Below are 26438 nucleotides of genomic sequence, written 5' to 3' on the forward strand. Positions count from 1 at the left end.
CAGCTTACACCCACTTTCACTTTTTTCATATGCGTATGCAATTCCCGAGTTATAAAGGGGTGAACCTCGGATTCAGCTATATTAAAGAAATTGCCAATTCTTTAATATAGCCCATATATATATATATATTAAACGTTGACATTAATTTTTAAACCCTCGCCTAAAAAGTCACTTTCGCCTCACTTCTTTTCTCGTTTTGGAGTTACTTCTTAATGACGTCTAGGAAGACAAAAGAAAATTGATCAAATGTTACAAAAACAATTTGTAGTCTTTGAAAATTGTCTCTCATATGCTTCTAAAAATAATTAGAAGAGAAAACATATAAATCAAGTTAGTTAATGTAAGATTTTCAAAGAGATCTGTATGTGTCCCAAGAAATAGTTTACATTTGTTCAATAGTGTGATATTTATATAAATAAAAAAGATGTATCGTGATTCTTACATTGTTGTATTTTATAATGTTTTAAACGTGTATAACATAAAAAATATTTTCTAATTGTGAATATTTTATATCAAATGGTCTGTTCCAGTACTTTTTTAATAGTAAATCTAGTAAAAGGGAAACATTTCAAAATTGCTCTCAGAGTACAAAATAATTTGAAAAGTTCATGAACAGCTGAATTTTTTTGTGCGCTCTTCAGACGTTTATTGAATTTTTTAAAATAATACAGTAAATAATAATTTAAATAAAAAATCAAATTAAAGTTGTTTTTCGAGATAAATTTTCTTTTTGGAGTAGTTCACATTGAAGTCGCTGTTCACCCTGTTGTTTTTGACCTGTGCGGCGCCTCCACTTGTGTTTATAAAACAATAATAAATTATACGTTTGGATATTATTGTTGTCATTATGGCACCCAGCAATGTGCAATATAAATGCGGTTTGTGCAACTAAAATTGTACTAAAACACAGTACAGTGTAGGGATAAGTAAATCGACTTTCGACTAATCGAATTATCGACATTTACTCTCGACTACGTATCTCTAGTACAGTGTATGTTGTCTACAATGCTCGGTTCATTTTCAGGCCACAAAATGCCTGAAACTCGATCAAGGTAACTTCAAAAGAAAGGTTGTTGATTTTACTTGTCCGTTGTGTACCATTGGAAATGTGGAAAGTAGCAATATTAAGCTGAGTAGTGATTCTAGTTCGGAAGTTGAAAGTATTGACACTAGCTTTCGTGAATTTGGCGAATCTCTTAAAAAACAGATACAACTGCAGAAACAGGAACTTGATGAGCAGTGGCAAAAGACAACTGATATATTCAAAAAAAAAACAATTAATGAGTGGGTAGAAAAGCTAAGGATGGAATTTAAGACACAATTTGAGGCGTTAAGAGAAGATCTCAATAAGTTTAATTCTTATATTTCGAAATTGGAGTCAGAAATGGATATTCAAATGCAAACGTATACAAGGCTAAATGCTGATATAATGTCACATACTTCCAATGTCACAAAATCTGAGTCACTCATTTTTGGTCAGTTACAAACTATTAATAGAGAGAAAAATATCCTACGTAGACGTCTTAATCGCGCCAATATAGTGATTAATGGCATACCAAAGGGAATTTTGGATATAAGTGAGCCTGGGATAACAATTGTGAGCATATGTGGAATATCGTTAATGCCATCAGATTTACAACACTGCTGCTATTTTGCCGGGGGCAAATCCATTCTTGTGAAACTCAATTCGATCCGTATTAGAGGCCAAATTATGGCGAATTATCATCGGAAACCGCCTATACGGATCCGAGATGTATTTGGAGGAGATGGTGAGTCTAAAATTTATCTGAACGAACACCTTACTCCGGATGCTATGAAGCTGGTATATGAATGTCCTATGTTGAGGAATAAAGGACTTATTGAGAAGTACGCTCTTGTACACGGTGATACACCAAGAGCAAAGATTGCCTTTCCCATTGGTGAATCTAAATTAGTAGGCCCCCAGAGAACAATATCCATTTTTGAAATCTTGAACATATACTTTATATTAAAATTATTGTTTTATATAGTTACAATTGTAATATACAATTTTGTCACGCTTAAGCTATATTTTCATGGTTTATTTGAGTTTGTGATAAATTTAACATGATAGGAATGTTAGCGGGATAAAATTGTATAAAGTAAGTGTAGCTTTTTTACTCTGTAGGTTATTTTCATTATTATTTTATTATTTCACTTTAATTGCTGATATTTATTTAATTTTCGAATTCAAGTGATTTGTTAATATTATGAACAACTTATGGGGACTTCGAATCCTTCAAAGAAGAAGTCTCTGAACTTTTGCTACGATATTCTAATATAGTGATTAGTGATATTCAAATATAGTGATTTTATATTCCAACCGCATCTTCCGTAAGATCTGCTTGTGATAGATTGAATTTATCAATTCATCACAATCCTTTACCGACACACTTCGATGTTACCCACCAATCGACTTCTCTTTTAGAATTTTTTCTTTTGTCTTTCCCCGAAAATATTGTTTTCTCGAATCAATATATATGTCCTATATCGAAACACGTTCTAATTTGCCTGTCCATTCGTTCATTACATTCGCGTGTGAATGATTACTATGAATTTGTTGATTATGACAGTATCTCTCAGGATGCATTGCTCGCGAAGATACATTCGTTTGATTTTTCAAATATTTTTCGTTTGTATGATGTTGACAATCAGTTAAATACTTTTATGGCAGGACTGGAATATATTCACTCGGTCTGTCCTATAAAAAGAAGGAAGTTTAAACAAAATGATGCCGAATGGATGAACGCGCCTGTGATTAAGTACCACAGTCCCTTAAGGGATTTGGCATTCAGAGATTATTTATCTGATAAAACTAGCCACAAGTGGAAAATATACTGTAGGGCAAGGAATAAAGCCAAAACGGTTATAAGGAAAGAGAAGAGGCAAGTACATGCGATATACTTGTCGAAGGATTTAAATTCAAAAACCTTATGGAATAGAATAGGTAATAACGGTCTGCTTGCAAACAGTCCAGATATATGTAAAAGCTTAAATATAGGGGTCGACGAATTAAATCAACATTTCATTAATAATCAGTCCGATGCTCCGATGATTAAGCCTACATCTCGATATTTTTCGTCAGTGGATGAGGGGAGATTTGGCTTTCGTACTATTAATTTAGATAAATTAAACATAGCCTTTTGTAATATAAAATCCAACGCACCAGGTATTGATGGTTTTTCTTTGAAATTCCTCAAACTGGTTCTACCTCATCTAGAAACTATTTTCCTTCATATTGTAAATACTATAATAATGACTTCGACCTTCCCATCGCAGTGGAAAATTGCAAAGATAACTCCTATAAGGAAGAAAACTAACTGTGTTGCTATTGAAAATGTAAGTCCTATTTCTGTCCTCCCTATTCTTGCCAAGTTCGTAGAGCACGTTTTAAAAAAACAGTTGCTGGGTTACATCGAAACTAATAATCTGTTAAGCGATTATAACTATGGTTTTCGTGCTAAAAGGAGTACAACGAGTGTTCTGCTAGGACTGACGGACTCCACTTTTAATTTCCATGGACCTTGAGAAAGCGTTTGATAGAGTGGATCATTTAAAGTTATTGAATAAGCTTAGTGATATATCACTTTCAAGACTCAGCATGTCATTTGGTCTCTTCTTATTTGTTGCATAGGAAGCAATGTGTTAGTGTTGGTGGATCAACTTCTAATATATTGAATGTTAAGAGTGGAATACCCCAAGGTTCTGTACTTGGGCCGCTACTTTTTACGATGTTTATTAACGATTTGACTTCAAGTATAGGTGACTTTTGTTGAGCATATCTGTTTGTGGATGACGTTCAGCTGTTATTTACGGTTCAAATGTCTAATATGGATGTTTTGCAATCTAAAATTGATTATACACTTTCTTTAGTGAGTAGTTGGGTGACTCAATATAAGTTGGGCATAAATACGTCGAAAACTAAGTCTCTGCTATTTTCCTCTCATTCTAATGACCTGAATGTTAAATACGAAGGGGTCGAAATACAAATTGTTGGCGTTTTAGAAATTCTTGGTGTACTTATTGATCATAAGCTGTCATTTACATCGCATATCGATAGAGTGGTTTCTCGGGCTAACATTGCATTACGAAGGCTTTATAGCTGCGACCTAGTCCTTCTTCAGCATATAAAGGGAAAAATGGTTCATGCGCTTGTTCTACCAAACATTCTGTATTGTTTGGAAGTTTACTCCGTAGCTAACATGCATAATATGAGGAAGGTACATAGTGCAGTGAGATATGCATATTCTGTTAGGATCTTTTCCCATATTTCTTCCTTTGTAGAACCTTTTATTGACTGTCCCTTTAACAGATTCGTTGATATTCGATGTCTAATATTAATTTATAAAGTATATAAATCGCAATGTCCTCTATTTTTGGCAATTGCAGTTAATTTTTCGCGCTTTTTTAGGAATACGAATTTAATTATACCCCGTTTAGATCTTCAAATGGACAAGTCATTCCTTGTCCGAGTTTCTCGTTTATTCAATACACTCCCTAATCAACTTAAATTTTTTAATATAACGCCTGCGTTGTTTCGGTTTAAGCTGCTTTCTGAATTTCGGTTGACTAATGTTTAGCGATATCCCAATATAATAAAATCTCGTTTGAGTAGTCGCTACGGTAATCATATATTTAATAAAACCGGAATATGTTACAATTTATTTTTATTTTAGAGTTCTACAGTTTCTTAAATTTGGTGTTTTTTGAGTTGTTCTCTCCGAAGAAGTTCATAAAAAGTACATATTCATATTATGTTTAAATTAGATTTTAACAGCCTCTTAAAGGAGGTATTTTCTGAGTAGTTCTCTCCTGAGGAGTACGTAAAATGTAAATATTTTTATAATATGTTTAGCTATAATTTTTTTCATACGTTTAATTTAGTTCAATTAAATTTAATTTATTTGCATATAATTTGTCATTGGAGCATATTGTAATAGATATTGGTCGAATGGCTTTGCAATACAAAAAAAAAGAACAAATAAAACCAGTGAGCGGAGCAGTATAGTCGTACGGGGCCGACCATACGATACCCTACACAACTACCACGAACTCTAACTTTCTGAGGATGTTTATTCCGAGTCTGAGTAATATTTCGTGATATTTGCCCCCTCTTGTCCGATTAAAGGTTAACAACACCTCTTCCTTACTTTTTTCGAATATTCAGTACAGTCCTTCTAATTACTTGTCCAGATTACCTTCCCGGTGGGTGTGTTGTGATTTTCGGATTATACTCTACTCGAAAACACACAAAAAATTATGTTTTCGGTCCATTTCATCCCAAAATTTTAATCTGATCATCACCGAAAATTGTAGGCGTTGTTCTTGACCATAACTGGAACTTCATGAAAAATTTCAAAGCCATCAGCGCGATATTTCTCCCTCTAATGTGGTAATGGGTTACTAAATAATATCTGATTACATAAGCACCTGTAAATATTTGACTGTAACTCCCACATCTGAGTAGATACATCACTATATTTGGTATCAATTTAAAGGCCAACCACTCCTCTTGGATATGCTATCAACTCCAGGGGTTTACATCCTCCAGGAGTAATATATATATATGCCATAGAATACAAATTTTCTCATTTTTCACACAAAAGTCAGGGTCCATTTGACCCGCTAAATATTGACCAATCTTTATCAAAACATGCATGCTTATTCTCTGGCCCGATCCCCTTCTCCATGCAAAAATTCGCGGTGTTTGGGCCATAATTGAGTCCTCTGGAGCGACCAGAAAAACCGACAAAAATTTAGTATTTGGTCCATTTCATCCCCTAAATATTAACCGATCTTTTCCAAAAACAATAGGGGTCTTCATTGGCCAGAACCCATCCTACATGCAAAATTTCGTGAAGATTGGTCCATAACTGTGGCCTGTATCGTGTTTACAAATTATAATGGACAGACGGACGGACGGACACACATGTCTAGATCGACTCAGCTAGTCGAGATATGACGATCGGTATACTTAAAGGTGGGTCTAGGACCAATATTTCGCGGCGTTACAAACATTCGGGGCTGCACAAAGCTATAATACCCTGACAACATAGTTGTGTATGGTATAAAAATCTAGTAAATATGCCAAAACTAGATGGAATTACTTCAAAATCAACATAACAGCCAACCAGAAGTAGGCATTCCTGTTTACCATTTTTACTCGACCATATTTCTCGAGTAAAAAGTTTACATAGAGAACGCCATTTTGTTTTGTGCTCTCTTAAATTTGAGTCAATGTTTTACCAGTTTTGTATAATAAAATATTAAAAATAATTTGAGTACTAGAAGCAACGGGGAAGTGAAAAAAAAGTGACGCCTAAGCGTTAGACACAGTTGCAGAAGATAATCGAATTCTTATCGCGGAAAGAAATGAACCAATGATGGCACCACTGATTTTTTTCCTAATGGTTATCATATATATGTTTGTATAGAATTGTTAATCGTTACATTACAATTAACATCTAGTACAAACCGTTCGATGATCTTCCACCATAAGGAGGATATAAGAAAATTTTAAGAAATATTGCTGCCTGGGATCTTTCAAAACAGGACTTTTCAATAAAGTGAGAAATATTCTCAACTTCGTCTAAATTACAGCGTGCAGAGGCCCACTGAATACGATTTAAAACATTGATAGTTCAGGTCTAGCAATCTACCTCTAGCTTTGATGAGGATTAAAGATTGTGATTCATTAAAGTACGATAATTGTGAATTGACTCTGGTGGCCAAAACTATAGTAACTAAAATTGAAAAGTTATTAAATGTCGTATAACTTTTTCAAAAATAAACATATCGTGTTGGTTTCTTCAGTGTTAAATCGGATACTTTATTTTTTTTAAAAAAGAACTTAAATGCAAAATTTGTTTTGAAATAAATAATAAAAAAACAAATCTACTGTACAAACAGATGCGCTCTGAAATTTTAATTATTTTTAATTACTATGTTTTGGCTAGAAAAAAAAATACAGTACACCTATAAAACCACAGTGATTTCGAAAACAATTCAGTGATTTTGAAAACAATTTATCACAGAAATGGATTTCGAAGAAATATTCCATACATAAATCCGTGATTTCTCGAATTATAAGTTGGTTTCAAGCAACTATATCAGTAGTGAAAGCAATCAGTTCGTACTGATCAACAAATCGGATCGGATTTATGCAAATGTGTTGAAAACTATATGGTTTCCTTCGCTGACGAAAATATATTGCTTGTGTGGGTGCTTCAGCTTGACGATATGCTCAAAAAAATCAAGTCAAGCATAAGATCTTCACCCTATAAAAAATCTTTGGAGCATCATAGATAGCAAAATCAAAAGGGATTCACAAACAAACGTAACCCCTCCCCATAGATTCAGAATGCAAGGAATAGTATATCCAAGGATCAAATTGAGAATTTCATTGATTCAATGTCTCATAGGTGGTTAATTTAAAAAAAAAGTTACAGGTCATTTATTCAGTTTGCAATTTCAGTAGCTTTCATATGAAACTGAAATTAACTATATGGTAATTTGTTATAATCTTTGTATTTAAAGTTAAAAAATATGTTAACTTTCAATTCAGGTTCAATTGAAACTGTAATTGAATTTTCTCCAGAAATTTATGGTATTTTTCTGTAAAATTCATTGATAAAATCGATAACACGATAATTCCTGGGCCAAAATATATGCAACTCTGACGAATTAAAAAATCATCATAGTTAATATTTTATTCGCAAAATTTAAGTATAGGTATCACAAAGAGATTCAATATCACATATAGTGTAAAAACGCAGAAAACACGACATTGAAAGCACCTAAAAGCAGTGTGAACATACAAATTATGTGCGAATTTTGAATAAGGTTTAGTAAAAAAGGATGTGTATCTCTTCTATATATATATATAAAAATTACGTGTATGTTCGTGATCGCTAAAGTCAAAAAAATATCCAAGACATATTATCTAATTTGAAGGTTTTACCAAAACCTCCATCCGATGTTACCTATTCGTATTGAACATATCAACTACCGATAACACTCAGGTTGGAAAACGGGAGTAAGAACTTCAACATACCGAAAATTGAACGGGAAATAATTATGGCGTATTTCTAAAACGTTAATCAATAGTGCATAATTTCTGGGATGCTGTTTTTTATTCACAGGAATCCGTTATCCCTATTATAGCCAACTCTATGAGAAAATTCGGTCAATGTCTTTACAGAACCGAAAATGTTTTATTATATTCAGACATACAATGGGAATGGGGATTAATTAATTGTTGGTATGAAGATTTGACACCACATGAGAAAATATGGGGGAAACTTGAATCAATATTGATAATTTTTTGTAAGTCGATTTTGTACTCACTGATCATCTAAAATATAAAATTACAGCCAATTTTTTCTAACACGTGACAAAACCCCCCAAAATACAGAAGAATGAACTGATATTGACAACTTTAGTAGGATTCATGCTACCAAATAAAACAACCAATTGCAGCTGATTAGGTGGAAAAACGTGTCCAAATCTCCAAAGGATCGTATAATGTGGAGTGCCATTATATGGAGGTTTTTCGGAAGCTTGGCCAAATTTTGTTAGGAACATTTTCTACTCGATGATCATCCAAAATATAAATATTGATAATATTTGGTACGGACACTTTCTGCTCAATTACAACCAATTCTGTTGAAAAAATCGCTACAATTTCTCATATTGCGAGGTACCGTTATATGGAGATACCCTTAATATTGGGCTATCTTGAATTATATTTGTGAATTATACATCAACAATAATGATATGCAAGACAACGTTTGCCGGGCCCGCTAGTTTTATATAAAAATAAGACCAACTATTAATAATTAATTATATGAGGACTATTTCAAAATATTCACATTGACAATTTCCAACAAAGAGATTTGTTACCCAGCAAATCTCTTTGCAAATTGCATTCCCCTTCGATAGGAAATGCTGCTAAAACTTTCAAAATACTGAAAATGGCGACATTTTTACATGGGAATTATATATCAAAACAAGCACAGGAAGTATTAGGGTACCTCTGTTTGGAAGATGTTTCCCTAATGGATACTAATGTGTATTTTATACTAATTTGTTAATCGTTTCATTACAGATTTTTACATTCTATTTATTGTTAGCATAATGTACTAACATTCTAACAATCAACAAGTACAACCCGTTCAATCTCAATTTTACAATATTTTTTACACATTCACAGACGCAAATGCATTCACATCATTATGCTTTAGCATAACAATTAATGCTATAGAATTCACGTCCGCGGATTATTTAATAAAAATTATTGATTCAAATAGTATTTATTTATGAATGCCGAGACAAATTTTGTCCTAAAAAATTTGACGTCCTACATTTTGAATATGATGCAATCGCATCATTATTTAATCACATCTGTATCTTTCGAACAATACAAAACGTCATATAAATAAAAAATCACTGCATATGTGTATTTTTAGATTCCAAGCCCAAAGTCCGCAGAGTTGAACGAGTTCTTTCAGTACTCCCTCCGAAATGCTCTAAGGATGACGTACTACGCTCACAAACATATCAACAATTTATGCGTAATATGGATCACATAATAGAATTACTTGATGATACTGAATCTCCTAACTTTGAATCAGGTAAAATGTATATTAGTCTATTTAAATGTTATTTCGAGTAAATTTTGTTTTTTTTTTTTGTTTTGTTTACAGATGATGTTGACGAAAATATCGAATGTATTTCGTCCAAGATGTTAAATGCAATGAGCAACGATGTGGCAAAACTTAAAGCAAAAAATGTTTTGGATTTAATTCCAAAAAATAAATTAACATTATTAATAAATTATGCCATGCGTAATGTGTATTTAGCAAAAAACTATTCATGTGGACCAGTATGTATTATAATAATTATTATTACCATTTGAGCAAATATTTACTAATTAACATATTTTTAGGATGATGATGATGAAATTGTAGATGAAGAAGTAATGGAAAAGATATTAAATGCAATTGAGGCTAGCCTTCTTGTGTGTAACATATATTCTACAGTGAGCGATTTAAAATTTTTGCAAGAAGATAACATCGCCCTAATAATAAAATTTATACAGTTTCAACTAAGAGAAACTATATTTCCATCATATGATTCAGTATATACTGTCAAAAGTGTGAAAAAAAATGACAATAGAAAAAAGTCTAAATATCATCACAATCACAACAGGAACTTGCAACTTTTGTATTCTAAAGTAGTTGAGTTAATGAAAGTGTTTGTAATGCTATTTGACAAGTGCATTTTTGTTGATACCATTGTCTTACCACTATCTGCTTTATCCATTGAACCCTTTTTCGTCGATAATATAGAAACACTACAATTTGTTTGTCTGGAGTTAGTTACAACAGTAAGTACAGCCTATTAAAACAAATTTTCAAGCTAAATCATAATTTATAAATGCATACATGTTTTAAACGTTAGAAATATTCGTCTTATCATCATCAAGTGTGCTTTATAAGTAGCGGGTAAAGAGGATCATACACCTTTTAAATTATAATTTTAGTGGTTATAATAACGGGTCTTAACCAACCCACCGGGTAAAAAAGGAAGCATTAAATCGATAATCTCTTAAAGTTATATCTACAACGAATGCGGCTCGCAAAGGTAGTGTCACAATATATCTATCGTCATCGCCTCAACGTGCAATGTTTACATAATTTATCTCTAAACGAGGATTATCAACTGACTTTCAAAGCGTTCCACGCCAGAACAAAACTGCGCTTCGTTAAGGGGAATTAGGAAGAATTGGCCACGGAAGAAAATACCCTCGAAGACATCCGTAGACGAGGCAACGCTAGATTATGAACTATATCTGAATTCGGAGGATCAACGATAAAACTCGAACTATCTCTACGATTCCCAATACCTACTAGTATGAGTATATGAGTTAGGTTAGGTTAGGTTAGGTTTGGGATGTACGGCTGTTGTAACAACCGTCCACTCGGAAACTATGTCCATTGTGATCATCCTTTATGTATAGGTGTACCTATAAAGAGAAGAAGAAAAGATAGTGGAAGAGTAGAGAGAGAGGTAGTCAGAATAGGAGGGAGCGGAAGCGGAAGAGACATTATTTTAGCCAAGTCAATTTTTTGACAAAGCCTAGAATTAGGTTAGGGTCTATTTTGGAGAAGAAGACTAGATTATCAATTTCATAACATCCAAACTGTTTATGTCTTCTGCTGATCAGCGATGGACATTTGCAAAGGATGTGCTCAATTGTTTCCACTTCTTCTTCATCCTCACATAGACGACAGTAATCCTCTCCACTGGAGTCCCACTTAGAAGTGAGAGATCTAACTTTGCAGTGACCAGTAATGATCCCCACAACGATCTTAATCTCCCTCTTGTTGTGATCCAGCAGCGAAGACGTTCTTTTATGAGAGAATTCTGGCCAGATAGATTTAGAGATTCTGCATGCAGGTTCCCTTAGCCATCTGTTGCCGACTACCTCGCAATAGAACGCGCGGATTCTGCCAATGAAATAGCTAATAGGGGGTTTCACAGATCTCTCAATCAGAAGACTGGACGACTGTGACCCCCCTCGAGCAAGCTCGTCGGCTATCTCATTCCCTTCAATATCGTTATGTCCTGGAACCCAGCATAACCCAACTATTTGACGTATATCATTCAGAGCGGTCTTACAATCATGAACTGCTTTCGAGTTTATAGTATGCGACTTCACCGCTTTCAGGGCCGCCTGACTATCTACGTAAATAGTCACCGGTCCTGTAAAGTCTGTATTAAGTGCTTTTACTATCTCGGCCGCTTTCGTGATTGCAAGAATCTCTGCTTGAAAAACGCTACAATCATTGTTGAGTTTATATGAGTTTCGTATACCTAATTCCCTGCAGTAGACGCCTGCGCCAGTGCCTTCTTCCATCTTGGACCCGTCTGTGAAGATTGACAGACCTGGCAGAGGTAGGGAGCCACTAGTCCAGGATTCCCTGTTAGGAAATTCGACTTTAATGTCATTAAATCCCTGTGGGGAGGAATATAATCACTGATATGACTATCCCCCCTAAAAGGTCATAACTTGGCGTTATGTTTAGAATGCTGGCATGACCATAGTTCAGCGATTTCAAGGCATCTGTTTCCCGGAGTCTCAGGGCACACCTAGCAGCCTGGAATTTGATCAGAATGTCGTTTTATTTAAATCGTTATCGCTAACCTGTACTTGATTGTGTGGTGCAGACTGTGTCTGGACTTCTTGAGCAATATCAGGCGGATCCAGATTTACCTGAACGTTAGATTGTCGAAGTTTAGGCGACACCCTTTTTATCATTGTTAGACAATCCATATACACATCATAAACGACCGCATGCTTCGATTGTACGGACTGACACAATTCTTAATAGAAAATATATTTTATTCAAAATAATTTTCCACCCTTTGCAAATATTTTGCTTAATTCAAAACTTCTAACTTGTATTAAAATCTACATAACATTGATTTTTCTCTAAAATCGCACACACACGATGAAATATTAAAGACAAGATTGGTCAAGATAAAAAACTTTATTTCGAGTAAAATATTCAGAAATAAAGTTTAGTACTATTCAATTACAAAAAAAAGTATTATTGTGTTTCAAACACGCCAAAATCGACCGACCCCATTAGGATAGAGCACATGCAAAAAAAAAAAAAAAAAAAAAAACAAGCGACGGTTGCCTATTACGATATTCTTTATGTTTGTTAATGCAGTAAACAGACAACCGACCGTACGACGTAAATATGTCCCTAGCGTATGTACGTGTATATAATTGAAACGGATATATGTGAACATTAAATGTATACATATTATGCATTTTGGTTAATTCAAAATGCCAAAATACAGAGCATTTGTTTCAATATCAGAGTTTTTCAATAATGCGAAATCTGGATAATTGAAGTATGTTTCATTTAAGCAGACACGAGAGCAGCTGCAATAAAATTCAACAAAATCAACCTCCCTTCACGCCTTAAAATTGGATACATCTTTTGATTTACTGTCCATGAATATATTCCAAATCTGCTAAAATACAAACATTATCTAAAACTAGGTAATACATTCAAATACTGTAAAATAAATTGTCTATGTGTTTTTCCTCCACCACCCGACATTCGTAACTGGAAGTTGATACACAACTAAAGTCCCAAATTGTGCAAGTTTCCTTAAATAAAAAATAGTCAACAAAATTAAGATATAAATCTTAATGTTCGAGAAGCATGAATATCTTTAATTCTAACGCCGAAGCTCATCTAATCTCCACTTATGGATCTAAAAAAGTTACTTCTGCAAAAATTGTTACTAACAATAGTACAGCTCCAATGCTAACAATTACCATAAATACAACACTAAACTCAACTACTACTCTCGATCCCAATCCCACGACGGCCGGTTCTATGCACCGGATTGACTCGGAGGAATCAACTTCCGACCAAGGGCTGTCAACCCAGCAAATACTACGTGTATTTTTTCAACATGGGAGCATCATTACCCGGAATGCTTGCTCCGGATTCTTTTGGTCCGTGCCGGGATTGAGACAAACCCCGGACCATGGTTCTGCTCAGTTTGTCACAACAGCATCCACCACAGATCTATCTCGGTGAGATGCAACGGATGCAGAGAATGGGTACATTTCAGGAGTTGTTCCGGCCTTAGCCGGATACAGGAGTATAGCGAAAGGGACTACGTTGCTTCTTGCTGCGCCAATGCAGTCCCCAGCGAGTCGTCGTCGTCACCATGGTCCACGTCATCATCGTCGTCGTCTTCGGATTACGTGACTCCCCCGCAATCTCCGCAGCAGCAACCTGCGCCGCAGCCGCTAACACCGCACATTGCTGTCGCAACTCCTGATAATGTATCCTTTCTTCAATTCAACTGCGATGGACTTCGAGGGAAAATCAACGAGATAGTGGATTTTATGAGTCGGAGAAGTATTATGGTCGCTGCGATCCAAGAAACGAAGCTGAACAACACCTGTAGTCTTCAGAGTTGTGATGGATACAACGTTATTAGAAAGGATCGTACAAGAGGTGGAGGTGGAGGATTAGCATTCATATTGCATCATTCTGTCCAGTACAGACCTATCTCGCTTGAGCTAGACTCTAGTGACCCATACATGGAATGTATGGGGGTAGCGGTCAAATATGGTACCGCCGAGGTAGAGGTGCTTAACGTTTACATTCCGCCGTTAAATAGCTGTGCCCCGCGTTATTTGCCCGACATTAGTCATCTTTTGGAAGGCAATAACCGTCTGGTGCTAGGGGATTTCAATGCACATCATGAGTTATGGCATTTCGTCCTAGGTAATGACCAGAGGGGCATGGCGCTGGCCGAGCAAATTGATAGCTCAACGTTTTGCACGGTGAACGAGGACATACCCACCAGAATGAGGGGAGACTGCCAAAGCTCACCGGACATATCCATCGTGTCTCCGGGTCTGACGAATGACGTGGCTTGGCAACCCGTCATATCATTGGGGTCAGATCACCTCCCTATCACCATATCCATCAACAGACCACCCGATTTCATAACTTCTGAACGCCGTACTTTCCTTAATCATGGGAAAGCCAATTGGCAAGAGTTCAGAAATTTCACCAATCGTCGCTTCAGAGAACTGCCCATCCCTTCTGACGCTCGGGTAGCAGAAAGGAATTTCCGGGACATCATCACTGCTGCAGCCGCTCGCTATATACCTGCGGGTCGTATACCCGAACTAAGACCGAACTTCCCAGCAGAGGCAGCGGGACTAGCGAATGAGCGTGATGAGCTTCGCCGTTCTAACCCTACTAACCCCAGAGTCAGAGAACTGACGTTGGAAGTGAACAGGTTAGTCGGCGAGCATAAGCGGAAAAAGTGGCTAGAGCATCTGAAGTGTTGCAACATCAGTACCGGAGTGAGTAAATTGTGGGCAACGGTTAAGTCGCTCTCGAACCCTGGAAAGAAGGAGGATCGGACTTCTGTCTCGTTTAACGGCGTTGAGGTGACAGATCCGAAGAGGTGCGCGTGTTATTTCAACCGGCAGTTTATAGAGCACCCCGAGAGTGACTGAGCGAAGAGAAGAGTGTTGCGCCGTATACGCTCTCTTCAGGTGGAGGAGGAACCACCACAATTTACGTTGGAGGATGTTGCAAATGTCATCAGGAACGCGAAATCATCCAAAGCGCTTGGTCCAGATGGAATCTCAATGGTGATGTTGAAGCAGCTTGACGAGCCAGGAGTAGATTATCTCACCAAAGCCCTCAACTTGTCGTTATCCACCCTAGTAGTTCCCGATGCCTGGAAAATGGGCAGGTTGGTCCCGCTACTGAAGCCGGACAAGGATGCCAGCAAAGGTGAGTCATACAGGCCGAGCTCACTTTTGTCGCCAGTAGCCAAGACACTTGAGGCTTTGCTACTCCCTAGTATTCGTGAATGCTACTCGGTTGCTGATCATCAGCATGGATTCCGGAAACAGCATAGCACAACAACAGCTTTGCACGCCATTTCCGCACACATAGCAGAAGGACTCAACCAGAACAGGCCGTGTAAGAGGACAGTCATGGTGGCGCTAGACCTATCAAAGGAATTTGATACCGTCAGTCACGCCAAGCTGTTCGAGGACATCGAGAGAACAACCCCCCGGCCAAGTTTGAAACGTTGGATCGTGAACTATATGTGTGGACGCCAGTCGTACGTGGAATTCAGAGACAGGAAATCGAAGGCCCGTAGAGTTAAACAGGGAGTTCCCCAAGGAGGGGTGATATCTCCGGAACTGTTTAACCTCTACCTCTCTGGAATTCCACGCCCACCGGACGCCATAAAGATCGTGACATATGCGGATGATTGCACGATTATGGCGTCAGGACCTACAATTGATGACATTTGCGAGAGGCTGAACCACTATCTCGTAGATATCGCAGATTTTTTCCGGTCGAGGAATATGAAAATATCCGCCACTAAATCAACGGCCACACTGTTTACCACATGTACAGCGGAAATGAGGCTATCTTTGAATGTGCAGGTCGAGGGGTCCACAATTCCGACCACTAATTACCCCAAGGTTCTAGGGGTCACATTCGATAGCCTATACAAGTCGTCCGCGCATGCCACAGCTATTTGCGACAAAGTCAGGAGCAGAAACAAGGTTCTCAAGTCGCTAGCCGGCAGCACTTGGGGAGCTGACAAGGAAACCTTGTTAACGACTTATAAGGCAATAGGCCGGTCTGTGGTAAACTATGCGGCGCCAGTGTGGTCCGCTAACGTTAGTGCAACGCAGTGGAAAAATCTTCAATCCTGCCAAAATGCCGCCCTGAGGACTGCAACAGGGTGTCTCCTCATGACTCCAATAGACCACTTGCATGAGGAGACGAAGATCCTTCCTGTGCGTCAACACAACAAGATGTTGTGGATGCAATACTTGCTTGGGTGTTATAGGAGCAGCCATCCGAACCGCTACCTAATGGATAGGCACCCACCACCCAGGCATGTCAGGAAGGATCTCCATGATCTGGAGAGAGAGGTCCAGAGATACAAAAGGGAGCCTCTAGATCAACAGGCCTATCAAGCAGGATTGAACAGTATTCACACGGACGCAGTTGAGGAAGCAGTTCAAGAATATCGTATTGGGCACGGATTGATGGAGAGGTCGACAATGTCTGCCCGGCATGTGGTAACGGACCACAGAGTTCTACCTTTATATTTAAGATTTCCATTCCATTGCCGAAAATTATTTTTTCTGAGCGTTGCATGTTACAAAATCCTCATTGGAAAGAATTGAGTTTATCCTCTATTAGTTTAAGATTGAAGACGGGAAATATCGGTCCACTCCTCCTGGTACGTCCCTCACAAATTTTCAATATTTATAAATCCAATATCAGCAGAATGAAATGCCCGATTTGAATCAAAACTTTGCTCAAATTATTATATTTACTAAGCCTTCACTTATATAAACTTTTTTTATTTGAAGCAGATTGAATAACCGATTTCAACAACATTATATCCGAAACCTCTTTGATAAGAACATATACCTTATATAAAGCTAATAATAAAACCTGTGTGTAACGCGGATGGTCTCTGCCAACACCGACTGACATATTTTATTTGTTATTACAAATATAAAGTTTAACCTTTCCGCTCTATACTATTCTTAGTACTTTTTAGTGCAAAACAAAATGCGAAAAGCATTATTTTTCATAGAAAATTTCAGAATTCTATCTTACCCGTACCAGTATACAATGTGTTTTAGTACTGTTTAGAACATATTCCGTTCTACCGTACAGAATATTTAGTACTTATTAGTAACATTAAGAACAATTTAGTACCATTTACACTAACCTACATGTAAAATATCAAGATTCGTCTGGGCGTTGATGATCAGTCAGTCACTTATAACACAATTATATTGACTATTTTACATAGAGATTAGGTAATGTCAAATTCTGTCTTATTAACTTGTTAGTGGCACTGGGAAAATTATATTTTTATTTTAGAAGCCACATACACGAATTCCAAACTCTTTCACTTCTAATCGCTCAATACCCATGTACAATATTTAGTAGTTTCCATGCCTTTTAAACCCCATTTAATATAAAGCATTATCAATGCACTATTTTTTGCATACAAAAGCTCCCCACTCTTAGTACAAATATTTAGTATGTTTATATTTCTTACCATTCACTGTTTACCATTTAGTACTATCTTCAAAAATATATTAATACATAGCATAGTCTTTGTAATAGTGAAATCTACCACGATTCCGATTTGCATTGTAATTTTTATTTTCACTTTAGTACTAATTTAAAAAAAACAGTGTGTATAACATTATATTAGTAACAGTTAAAGCTATATAAGAATTTTCCCATTTTTATCTCTATGGGTTCTTTGTAATACAAGATTTATAACTTTTTAGAACTAATTAAAAAACTAAATATGTTTCCCCATCTTTCTAACAGCTTAAGTACAAGTTCCACATATATCTACTTCCGAAGTAATACAGGTTTTAGTACCACTCTAGTTCTAATTTCCAAAAATATTTGTGTACAACATTCTATTTGTAACAGCTTAAGCTACATGTCTAGTTTCAGATATATATTCCTATTTGTTGCATTGTAATATAATATTTAGTACATTTTAGTACCTTCCAAAATTTGTTCACACATTCCCCTTCGCTTATCATTGGTAGAGCTGCATACAAAATCTGCATACCAAATTTCAGAGTTCTACTTCCAACCGTTCCGGAGTAATGCAGTTTTAGATCTTTTTAGTACCTTTTAGTACTAATTTCCAAAAAAATATTTTTGCACATCATTCTATTTGCAATAGCTTAAGCTACATACCATGTTTCAGATATATATCTCCACTGGTTCCATTGAAATATAATATTTAGTACCTTTTAGTACTAAATTCAAAAATTTTTTCACACTTACCTCTTCGCTTGTCGTAAGCAAAGCTGCATACCAAATTTTAGAGTTCTACATCTAACCGTTCCCGCGTAATACAGTACCTTTTAGTACGAATTTTCAAAAACCCCGCCTTATCACACGCCTACGCACCAAACCCAACCTACATGCCGAATTTCAAGTTTCTAGCTTTAGCCGTTTCGTCTGGGCGTTGATGATCAGTCAGTCACTAACGCAACTTTTATATATAGATAAACATAGCCCAAATAAAATAGCATCAGAGTTTAACAACTTTTGGAGCACCTTAAGGTCTGATGGCGCTTTCAGTCCTAATATAATTTCATTAAAAAATAATTTTGACATATCAACACTGTCAGAAAAAAATAAATTTCTGATGGCGCTTTCAGTCCTAATATAATTTCATTAAAAAATAATTTTGACATATCAACACTGTCAGAAAAAAATAAATTTCCTGAAATAACCGATAATATTTATGTTATAGTGGTTGGTCAAACCATAACACCATTAAAATGATGAACTCCTTCTCGGATGAACTTTCTTAACCGATGGTAAAAAATTATCCATTCGTAATATAGGAGGTGATGCAAATGTGGTATACCCATTTGTTTTTAGATTGACAAATTTTTATATTTTATCCGATTAAATTGAAATTTTACACATAACATGCTGCATGTCTTGTTTTTCCATGTATCAATTTGAAAATAATATTATTCTAATAATTTAAGAGATATTTGAGAAAATATTTGAAGTTCCATTAAAAGTGCTTTTAAAACAAGTGCAGGTAATGTGGTATACCACATGACGTTCATGTGGTATAGTATAAATTTCATTTCCAATTGATATCTTATATAATTTATTGTTTTTAATTAATGCGAATTAGCTCGAGATTTATGTCTGTTAAGGTTTTTAATGGACACGTTGAGGGGAACTTTAATTTTTGTTATATAATAATGTCTACACATGACAATATTTAAAGACTCTCGTAGAGTACAAATGTTTCAAATACTAATGAGATTTCGTCTTGTGCGGGCTTTTTTCATACAGACTCAAGGTATACCACATTACCTGCACTTGTGTTTACTGAAGAAATGTCTAATTTTTTCCTAAATTTGTAAATATGTGGTGCAATCGCGCATTTTATTTGATTTTTAGTACTTACTAATTATTTTAATGCTTTTATAATAAAGATTAAAATACATCTGTAAAACAAAAAATCATTTTTAAACTTCAACCGAAAAAAGTCAATTTCATGAAAAAATTAATGTTTGCTACTGATTCTCAACGTGAATTAAATAAATTAAACAGATCGTTGCTCTATTATTTTTTTGAGAACAGCTAACTACAGAATATGTTTCAGTTATTCTAAAATTTTCAGTTTACAAAAAAGTGACATTACCAACCTATACCACATTTGCATCACTTCCTCTACAATTGTTATCTATGGAATATTACCTCATGCGTGGAAAACATCCGCCTCATCTCCTAAATCCTAGCTCGTCCTTTTTTTACTTTCTAAGCTATTTTCTAAGCCACCTTCTTACCGAGATATGGTGTTTGCCATTTTCGTATATATCGAAAAGGTATTCGACTGAATCATTTATTCACCCGTCCTCTTAGAACTTCGTTGGGGTCTAAATATACAAACTTCATTTCTAATTAAATTGTTCAAAAGCAACTACCAAATTATTCTTAAAACAGATGTGTATCATTCTCGCTATTTTGGCATAGAGAAGCAATATTAAGGATTTTAAATTTGAAATCAAAAATGTAAAATGATAATCAAACTTCTATTGCTGACCCAGAAGTTTGAAAAGTCTATAATTTTACGTTACGTAAATTTCCGGATTTTGCCATTAACTTTTGACGAACATTTTTAACAATTCAATCAACAATGGTATTTTCCTACTGTGTGGAAAATAGCAAAAATTATCCCAATTAAGAAAAATCGCAATAACAATGCTGTAAAATTTGCAAAGTATCAATATCCTTAAATACTGAGAAGGCGTTTGACTCTGTCTGGCACAAATGAATTATTTATAAGATGATTGATTTGGGTATTGATCCATTCCTGGTAAAGATTATAAATAAAATCCCTTTCGGATTAATCAAGATGTGGATTGATCAGCATTGGATTCCCCCAATGAAGTGTATTGGCTCCATTTCTTTTAACGTTTTCCATTTGTATCATAAACGCTGGGAAATGTCCAAGAATGGTGGAATTGAATTGAAATTTCTTTTAAATCCAGTATAAAAAAATATCTTGCCATCACATTTGACAAGCTGCATAAATTCAATTTGCACGGCCGAAGTTCATTGCAGAAGGCGAAACAATACGTTGAGTTATTCACATATTTGTTCAACCGTATATATTTACCTCCTCCTCTACAAAGTAAATGTTACCGGACAAGTAACCAAACACAGCTATTATTAGTTGTTAACAGATTTAATAAGGTAACCGCATCAGCACAGCTGTTGGTACAATTAGCTGTCAAAAATGCTGTTTTAATCAAGGTGTATTTAATAAGGTGTAAGTTACAATCATATGGTTTCAAACTTTTTTCTTTATTGTTTGTAAAGTAAATTGTCGAAAACCTTTTCAATATTACATTTAGATTTCAAAAATTGTCTTTAAATTTAGGCTTTTTAACATGGTACAATTATAAAAGGTAACAGCAAATCCCAGCTGATTTGATTTTTGTCAAAAACTTATTGTCAGCATGACAATTTAATTTCTATAACAACAATGTTGTTTTTGTAAAATATTTGTTGTTGTATATGATGCATACACCTTATTAAATACACCTTGGTTTTAATTTAAAATACAAAAAATATAAATGAAAAACATTTTAAATTTTGAAGACATAGGTTGGCAGTTCGATGTAGAATAATTTTGTCATAGACGAAATAGTCCTCAGATGTGGTAATATTGACGATTTTGAATTATTTACGTATGCTAATTCATCGTTGTATTTGTTGTTTATATAGATAATATTGTACTGTAAATTTCTTACTTGTAAATTTCGGAATACCCCTCTTTAAATTAGTTTTCAATAATTTTAGGAAGAGGGGACCGAAAAGACCCCTTCAGCGTGTCAACTGAGTGTTAATTTTTAAAACACATTTTTATCAACAATTTTGTCAGACTAAAATGGACGGATTTCCAGAAATCCTAAACGGAACATTTTCAAAAGTCTTGAAAAGTGGCCCAATTGTCAAATGATTTATATGTCAATAAAATATGGACTTAATTTAATACTTTTATTTTTAATTAATATTAAATTGTTTATTTTATATATATTTTTAGATATTTCGTAAGGAAAACTACGACAAAATTCGAAGTAGCATATTGGGAGATATTTTATCATCCATTGACCGTTTACCTTCATCAAAACGTAATCTCCGCCCATTTAAAGTAACAAATAATGGAGGTAACATACAAATGGTTACGGCTCTAGTTCTTCAACTGATTCAATGTGCTACAATTCTGCCAGATACACTTTGCTCAAACGAACAACTTGGTGAATGTGAAAATAAGGAATTGCCTCATAACCCCAAGAAGGATAACTCTGATATAGTAGTACTAAAGAAATATGAAGTTGCAATAAGTATTGGTGGAAATTTTCTTACCACTTTTCTCAATAAATGCAAATCTCGTACTAATGAAACAGACTTCAGACCTTTGTTTGAAAACTTTATTCACGATTTGCTATCAACGGTAAACAAACCAGAATGGCCAGCATCTGAACTTTTACTTTCACTTCTCGGTACTATGTTAGTACGATATGTATCTGATAAATCTATAGAGCAAAGTATACGTTTAGTGTCTTTAGATTACTTGGGAATTGTAGCATCACGTTTGCGAAAAGACACTGTAGAATCCCGATGCAAAGTTAATATAATTGATTCTATGATAAAATCCATTAAACAAGAACAGGAAAGAGAAGGCGACCTGCCAGTAATTAACGTAAGTAATTATAGCTACAAACCTGGAGATGTTACATGTTTTTTTTTTTTAGAACAATATTAAATTAGATCCCGAGGAGGAAAGAACAGAATTTCTGCAAAAGATTCTTTTGGATTTTTTAGCTGTAAATGCTCAGGAAGAAAATTTAATATGGGACTACGCACGCCATTTTTACTTGGTGCAGTGGTATAGAGATATAATTTATCAGCGTCGAAAGATTGCTGAAGGAGACAAACGATATGCTTGCCGTAAGAAAATTACGAAAAATCGCAATAAAAATGCGCAACGGAAAGGTAATTTGTATTATATTCATATTTTTAATTCACATTTATTTTATAATTAATATTAATTAGATAAATTAAAATAACAATAACAGCTAAACAAATAAAATAGCAAAAATAAGAGAAGTGGGAAAAAGAATAAATTGCATGAAAAGAAAAAGTGTTGTGGTTAAGTTTGATAACACAGGCATGACTGTTTCCTTGCAAAGCTAAAAATTGTAATGGGATCTATATCAGAGAAAAATTACAGAGTGTCGATCTCGTATCATCCAAACAGATGTCTCCTGCAACATGTAAGATGCTCGATCGATTCAGTCTCTTCTTTATCATCGCATAGACCCACAAATTCACTTCATTTTGTTTCCCTCTTGAGGGATATGATTCTGGAGTGACCCCATAGATACGGTTATCTCATTATTATGATCCCCACAGATACGTTTATCTCATTCGATGCAAATCTTGCGAATTTTGCCAATGTAGTAGCTAAGGGGTGGTTTTACAGTAGCATTAACTGTTAACCACCTCGAGCTAGACCGACAATTATTTCATCCCCTTTATGGCGTGTCGTATATCACGCTAGACTTCTCAGCATTCATTCATTCATTCAATTTGTGCGATCAAATTTCTAAAAAACCTATTTTTCGGGTCAAATTTTTAGATCTGTCAACTGAATGATATAGGTACCCGCGATCAGTAAGGTTTTTTACGTTTCGGATGAAATTAAATCTTTTTCGTGAAAATCCATCTATTACAACAGCGGGAATTGACCTTCCAAAAACACGAAATTTGGCAACAAATGTTTTTGAAAATTTCGCGGATTTAATTGCATTTTCTGTGGATCATTTCCTTTTCAATAAATGACCTGATACGGACCTTTTGCGAAAACAGAACTTTAAAAACTTCAGCCGAAAGAGAGATATACCCAATTTATCTCAAAAATAGAGTGGAGTGTGTGTAAATACCACCTCTGTGTACATACATTAATACAATTGCAGTCTTTAATCTATATCTTTCAGAACATACAATTCAAAGTTAGCGATTTTTCAAATAAAATATATTGAACGATTATTATGAAATAGTTATATTAATTCGTAGGCCAGATCCCCATCTCCGTAATTTCCTGGGTTTGGGTCATAATTGTGGCGTTTAAATATAAACCGGACTCTACCAAAACCAATAGAAGTAGACTTATGCCAGAACAGTATATACATACAAAATTTCCAGAATTCATCAAGGGAAATTATTGAAAGATGCCGACACATACTGAATCGTTTATTCAAAATAGTGCTGATGTTGTGTTTTCAGAAGATAATTTTTTCAATCACCATTTGATTCGGATCATGATAATCAGATTACAAATTAAAATGGACAGACGGACAGATGATAAACGATATACAAAATTTTAAGTCTAGGAGTAGTGCAGCTACGAACTCTTGAGGCAACACATAGTTTTAACATAGATGTGTAGGGTATTAAAACATTTTTTTCTGATTGGTTGAATTAAATTTGCCTAAATTTTGAAATGTCAAGGCGAATTAAATTTTATTTGCCTTGTTTACAAATTTTGACATATTATGTTACCAAAAAAATTGTTTTGTTGTAGTAATTCGCCCATGCGACTACCTAATATATGTGCCTTGGTTATGTTATTTTCAACAAAAGAAAAAAATGAAAAATACGTTCTGTCAAAATTGAAATTGTTCAAATTGAAATTTTGTACGTTCGACGTATTTCGGTAGCATTCATATAAATACATGTGTTCTACTTTACGTCGAACGAGGTAGTTGAATTTTAGGTTAGGCTGTTACAGAAACCAAATCGTTTTAGTGAAACCGGCTATTAATTTGTTCATCCAACGTTTCATTGGGATTTTTCAACTTCAGGCATAAATCTTAATTTATTCTGGTAATGACAACAATAAATAATAAAAAATAATCTTTCGTCAGTTTTTACATTTATATATTACCAATTTTAGGATTTTAATAAAACGGCAGAGACTCAAAGCGTTTAGCGAATTTAACAGTATTGATGATTTCGAAAAGTTCCACTAGAGGGTGTCATTTGCCAAATTAGGTGACTTAAAAAGTATGTATATAACAAATAAAAAAGATAAAGTTGTGAATGGAAATGAATATAATCGCCCATGCGACATGTTCCGAGAGTTTTTGAATTCCCATTTTTTCCAAAATGGTGTGCCAATTCCGAGAGAAAGTGCGGTACGAAAAATAGCTTTGTTCAATACGTTACGAACTGCATCCAATATCTATCAACAAAAGACATATGTTTTTTGACGGATTTGCTATTTGTTTTACAACAAAATTAAGAAAAAATCCCTGCTGGCTTGTTAATTGTCCTGGTTTCTACTTGAAGAAGCTAATGATACTGGAACGACGTCTCATGCTCCATGTTGTACAGTTTGACCCGAGACGGAACATTCTTCAAGTACCCTCAGTTCCTGATGACGGATTCATCTAGATTTGAGAGGATTAGGGCGAGTCCTTACTATCTCTACGTTTAAAATTTTATAACATATCATTAAGACTATGATAACATAAATACGAATATAGACTCACCCCTTATGTTTGTGTCCTTATTACCTCATTGGAATGGGTGCGCATTTGCGTTGCATCCTAGGATCACTTGCATATACACATCATTTCGTCGAGCATCTGACTGTGGTCATCCCAGTACCAATGCTGCAGTCTGACTGTGCACCTTTTACCGTTGCTGTAATTAGATAGACATATTAGGTTTAATTTAGTGAAGGAATCTCAGTTATGGAGGGAGACCTCAGCAACATTAGCTTCTTCCCAAAGTCATCCAACGTCCGATCTATAAAATCTCGCAATTTCTTGTTCAGACAGTTGATAACATTGACATTATTTTGATGGAAGACGCTTCCAACTGTCGATTCCCATCGTGGCCGAACGAATACCGGCTTCAAAATGTATCCATAGCGTCAGCTCTGTCGATAATTGCCAATTTATCGGTCACCACTGTAGTCGGTCTGTCGTATGTTTTTTTTTGCCGCTTTGACAATGCGTGACAATTTCAACCTGCAGTTCACAATGAAAAGCGTGAGGGTAAGTTCTCTTGAACTTCGCATTTCGCTCTACGAACTTGGGAATATATGATGTGGCTCGTTTATAGTTCTTAGAATCAGATGCTTCTCGGGCAGGCCCAACCTTTGAATCACCGACCGTTGTCGGGATCTCGTTAGATTACCTGTAATCTGATATCGATCCAGTCCCAGCCTGCCTCTGTAGCTTTTTTCTGGCATGTGCCGACTAGGTGCAGTGGGAGTCAGACATGTTCTCGGTTGGTCATAACGGCCCATACTCTCTTCGTTAGAGCCACAGCAAACTTCCTGAGTAAACTTGGCCGGAATCACCCTGGTGTTCCGCTCATCATCAGTGAGGGTCAGATTGTGTAGCAATACCTCCTGGAGTATTTGAGTTTTCAGAGGGTAGAATACCTTCTCGCAGAAATGTTTTTAATAAGAGTCCATGCTTCGTCCCCTTTAAAGGCCCTTTTCGGCTTAAAAAACAAACTAAAATTAAAAATCACCGATTGTAGTTACAATTAAATATATACCTTTGTTGTGGGAAATAAGAATCTTCTTTATATTTGAAGTAAACAAAATGTTCGAATTTTCTACTAAAAAATGTTCAAATCACACGTTTACAATCAAAGCTTAACTAAATTTTCAACATTTCAATTACGTATTCAATATCTCGTTTTATGTTTGTTTTA

The 26438-nt window shown here is 35.3% G+C and overlaps 1 protein-coding gene across 1 annotated transcript in view; it reads left to right on the forward strand.

Annotated features, from left to right (window-relative positions):
- The first annotated feature begins 847 nt into the window (after nt 1-847).
- The window catches only part of LOC133332889 (nipped-B protein), a 120281-nt gene continuing 94690 nt past the window's right edge, over nt 848-26438 (forward strand). Inside the window, exons 1-6 of the mRNA XM_061541256.1 lie at nt 848-878; nt 9486-9650; nt 9723-9901; nt 9965-10405; nt 21745-22404; nt 22457-22697. Of these exons, the coding sequence (XP_061397240.1) occupies nt 848-878; nt 9486-9650; nt 9723-9901; nt 9965-10405; nt 21745-22404; nt 22457-22697 (1717 nt within the window). The remainder of the gene's footprint in view (nt 879-9485; nt 9651-9722; nt 9902-9964; nt 10406-21744; nt 22405-22456; nt 22698-26438) is intronic.

The sequence above is a fragment of the Musca vetustissima genome, unplaced genomic scaffold, assembly GCF_032173495.1.
Source record: "Musca vetustissima isolate MV318-11 ecotype Yass unplaced genomic scaffold, APGP_CSIRO_Mvet_v1 utg6462, whole genome shotgun sequence".
NCBI classification, from domain to species: Eukaryota; Metazoa; Arthropoda; class Insecta; order Diptera; family Muscidae; genus Musca; species Musca vetustissima.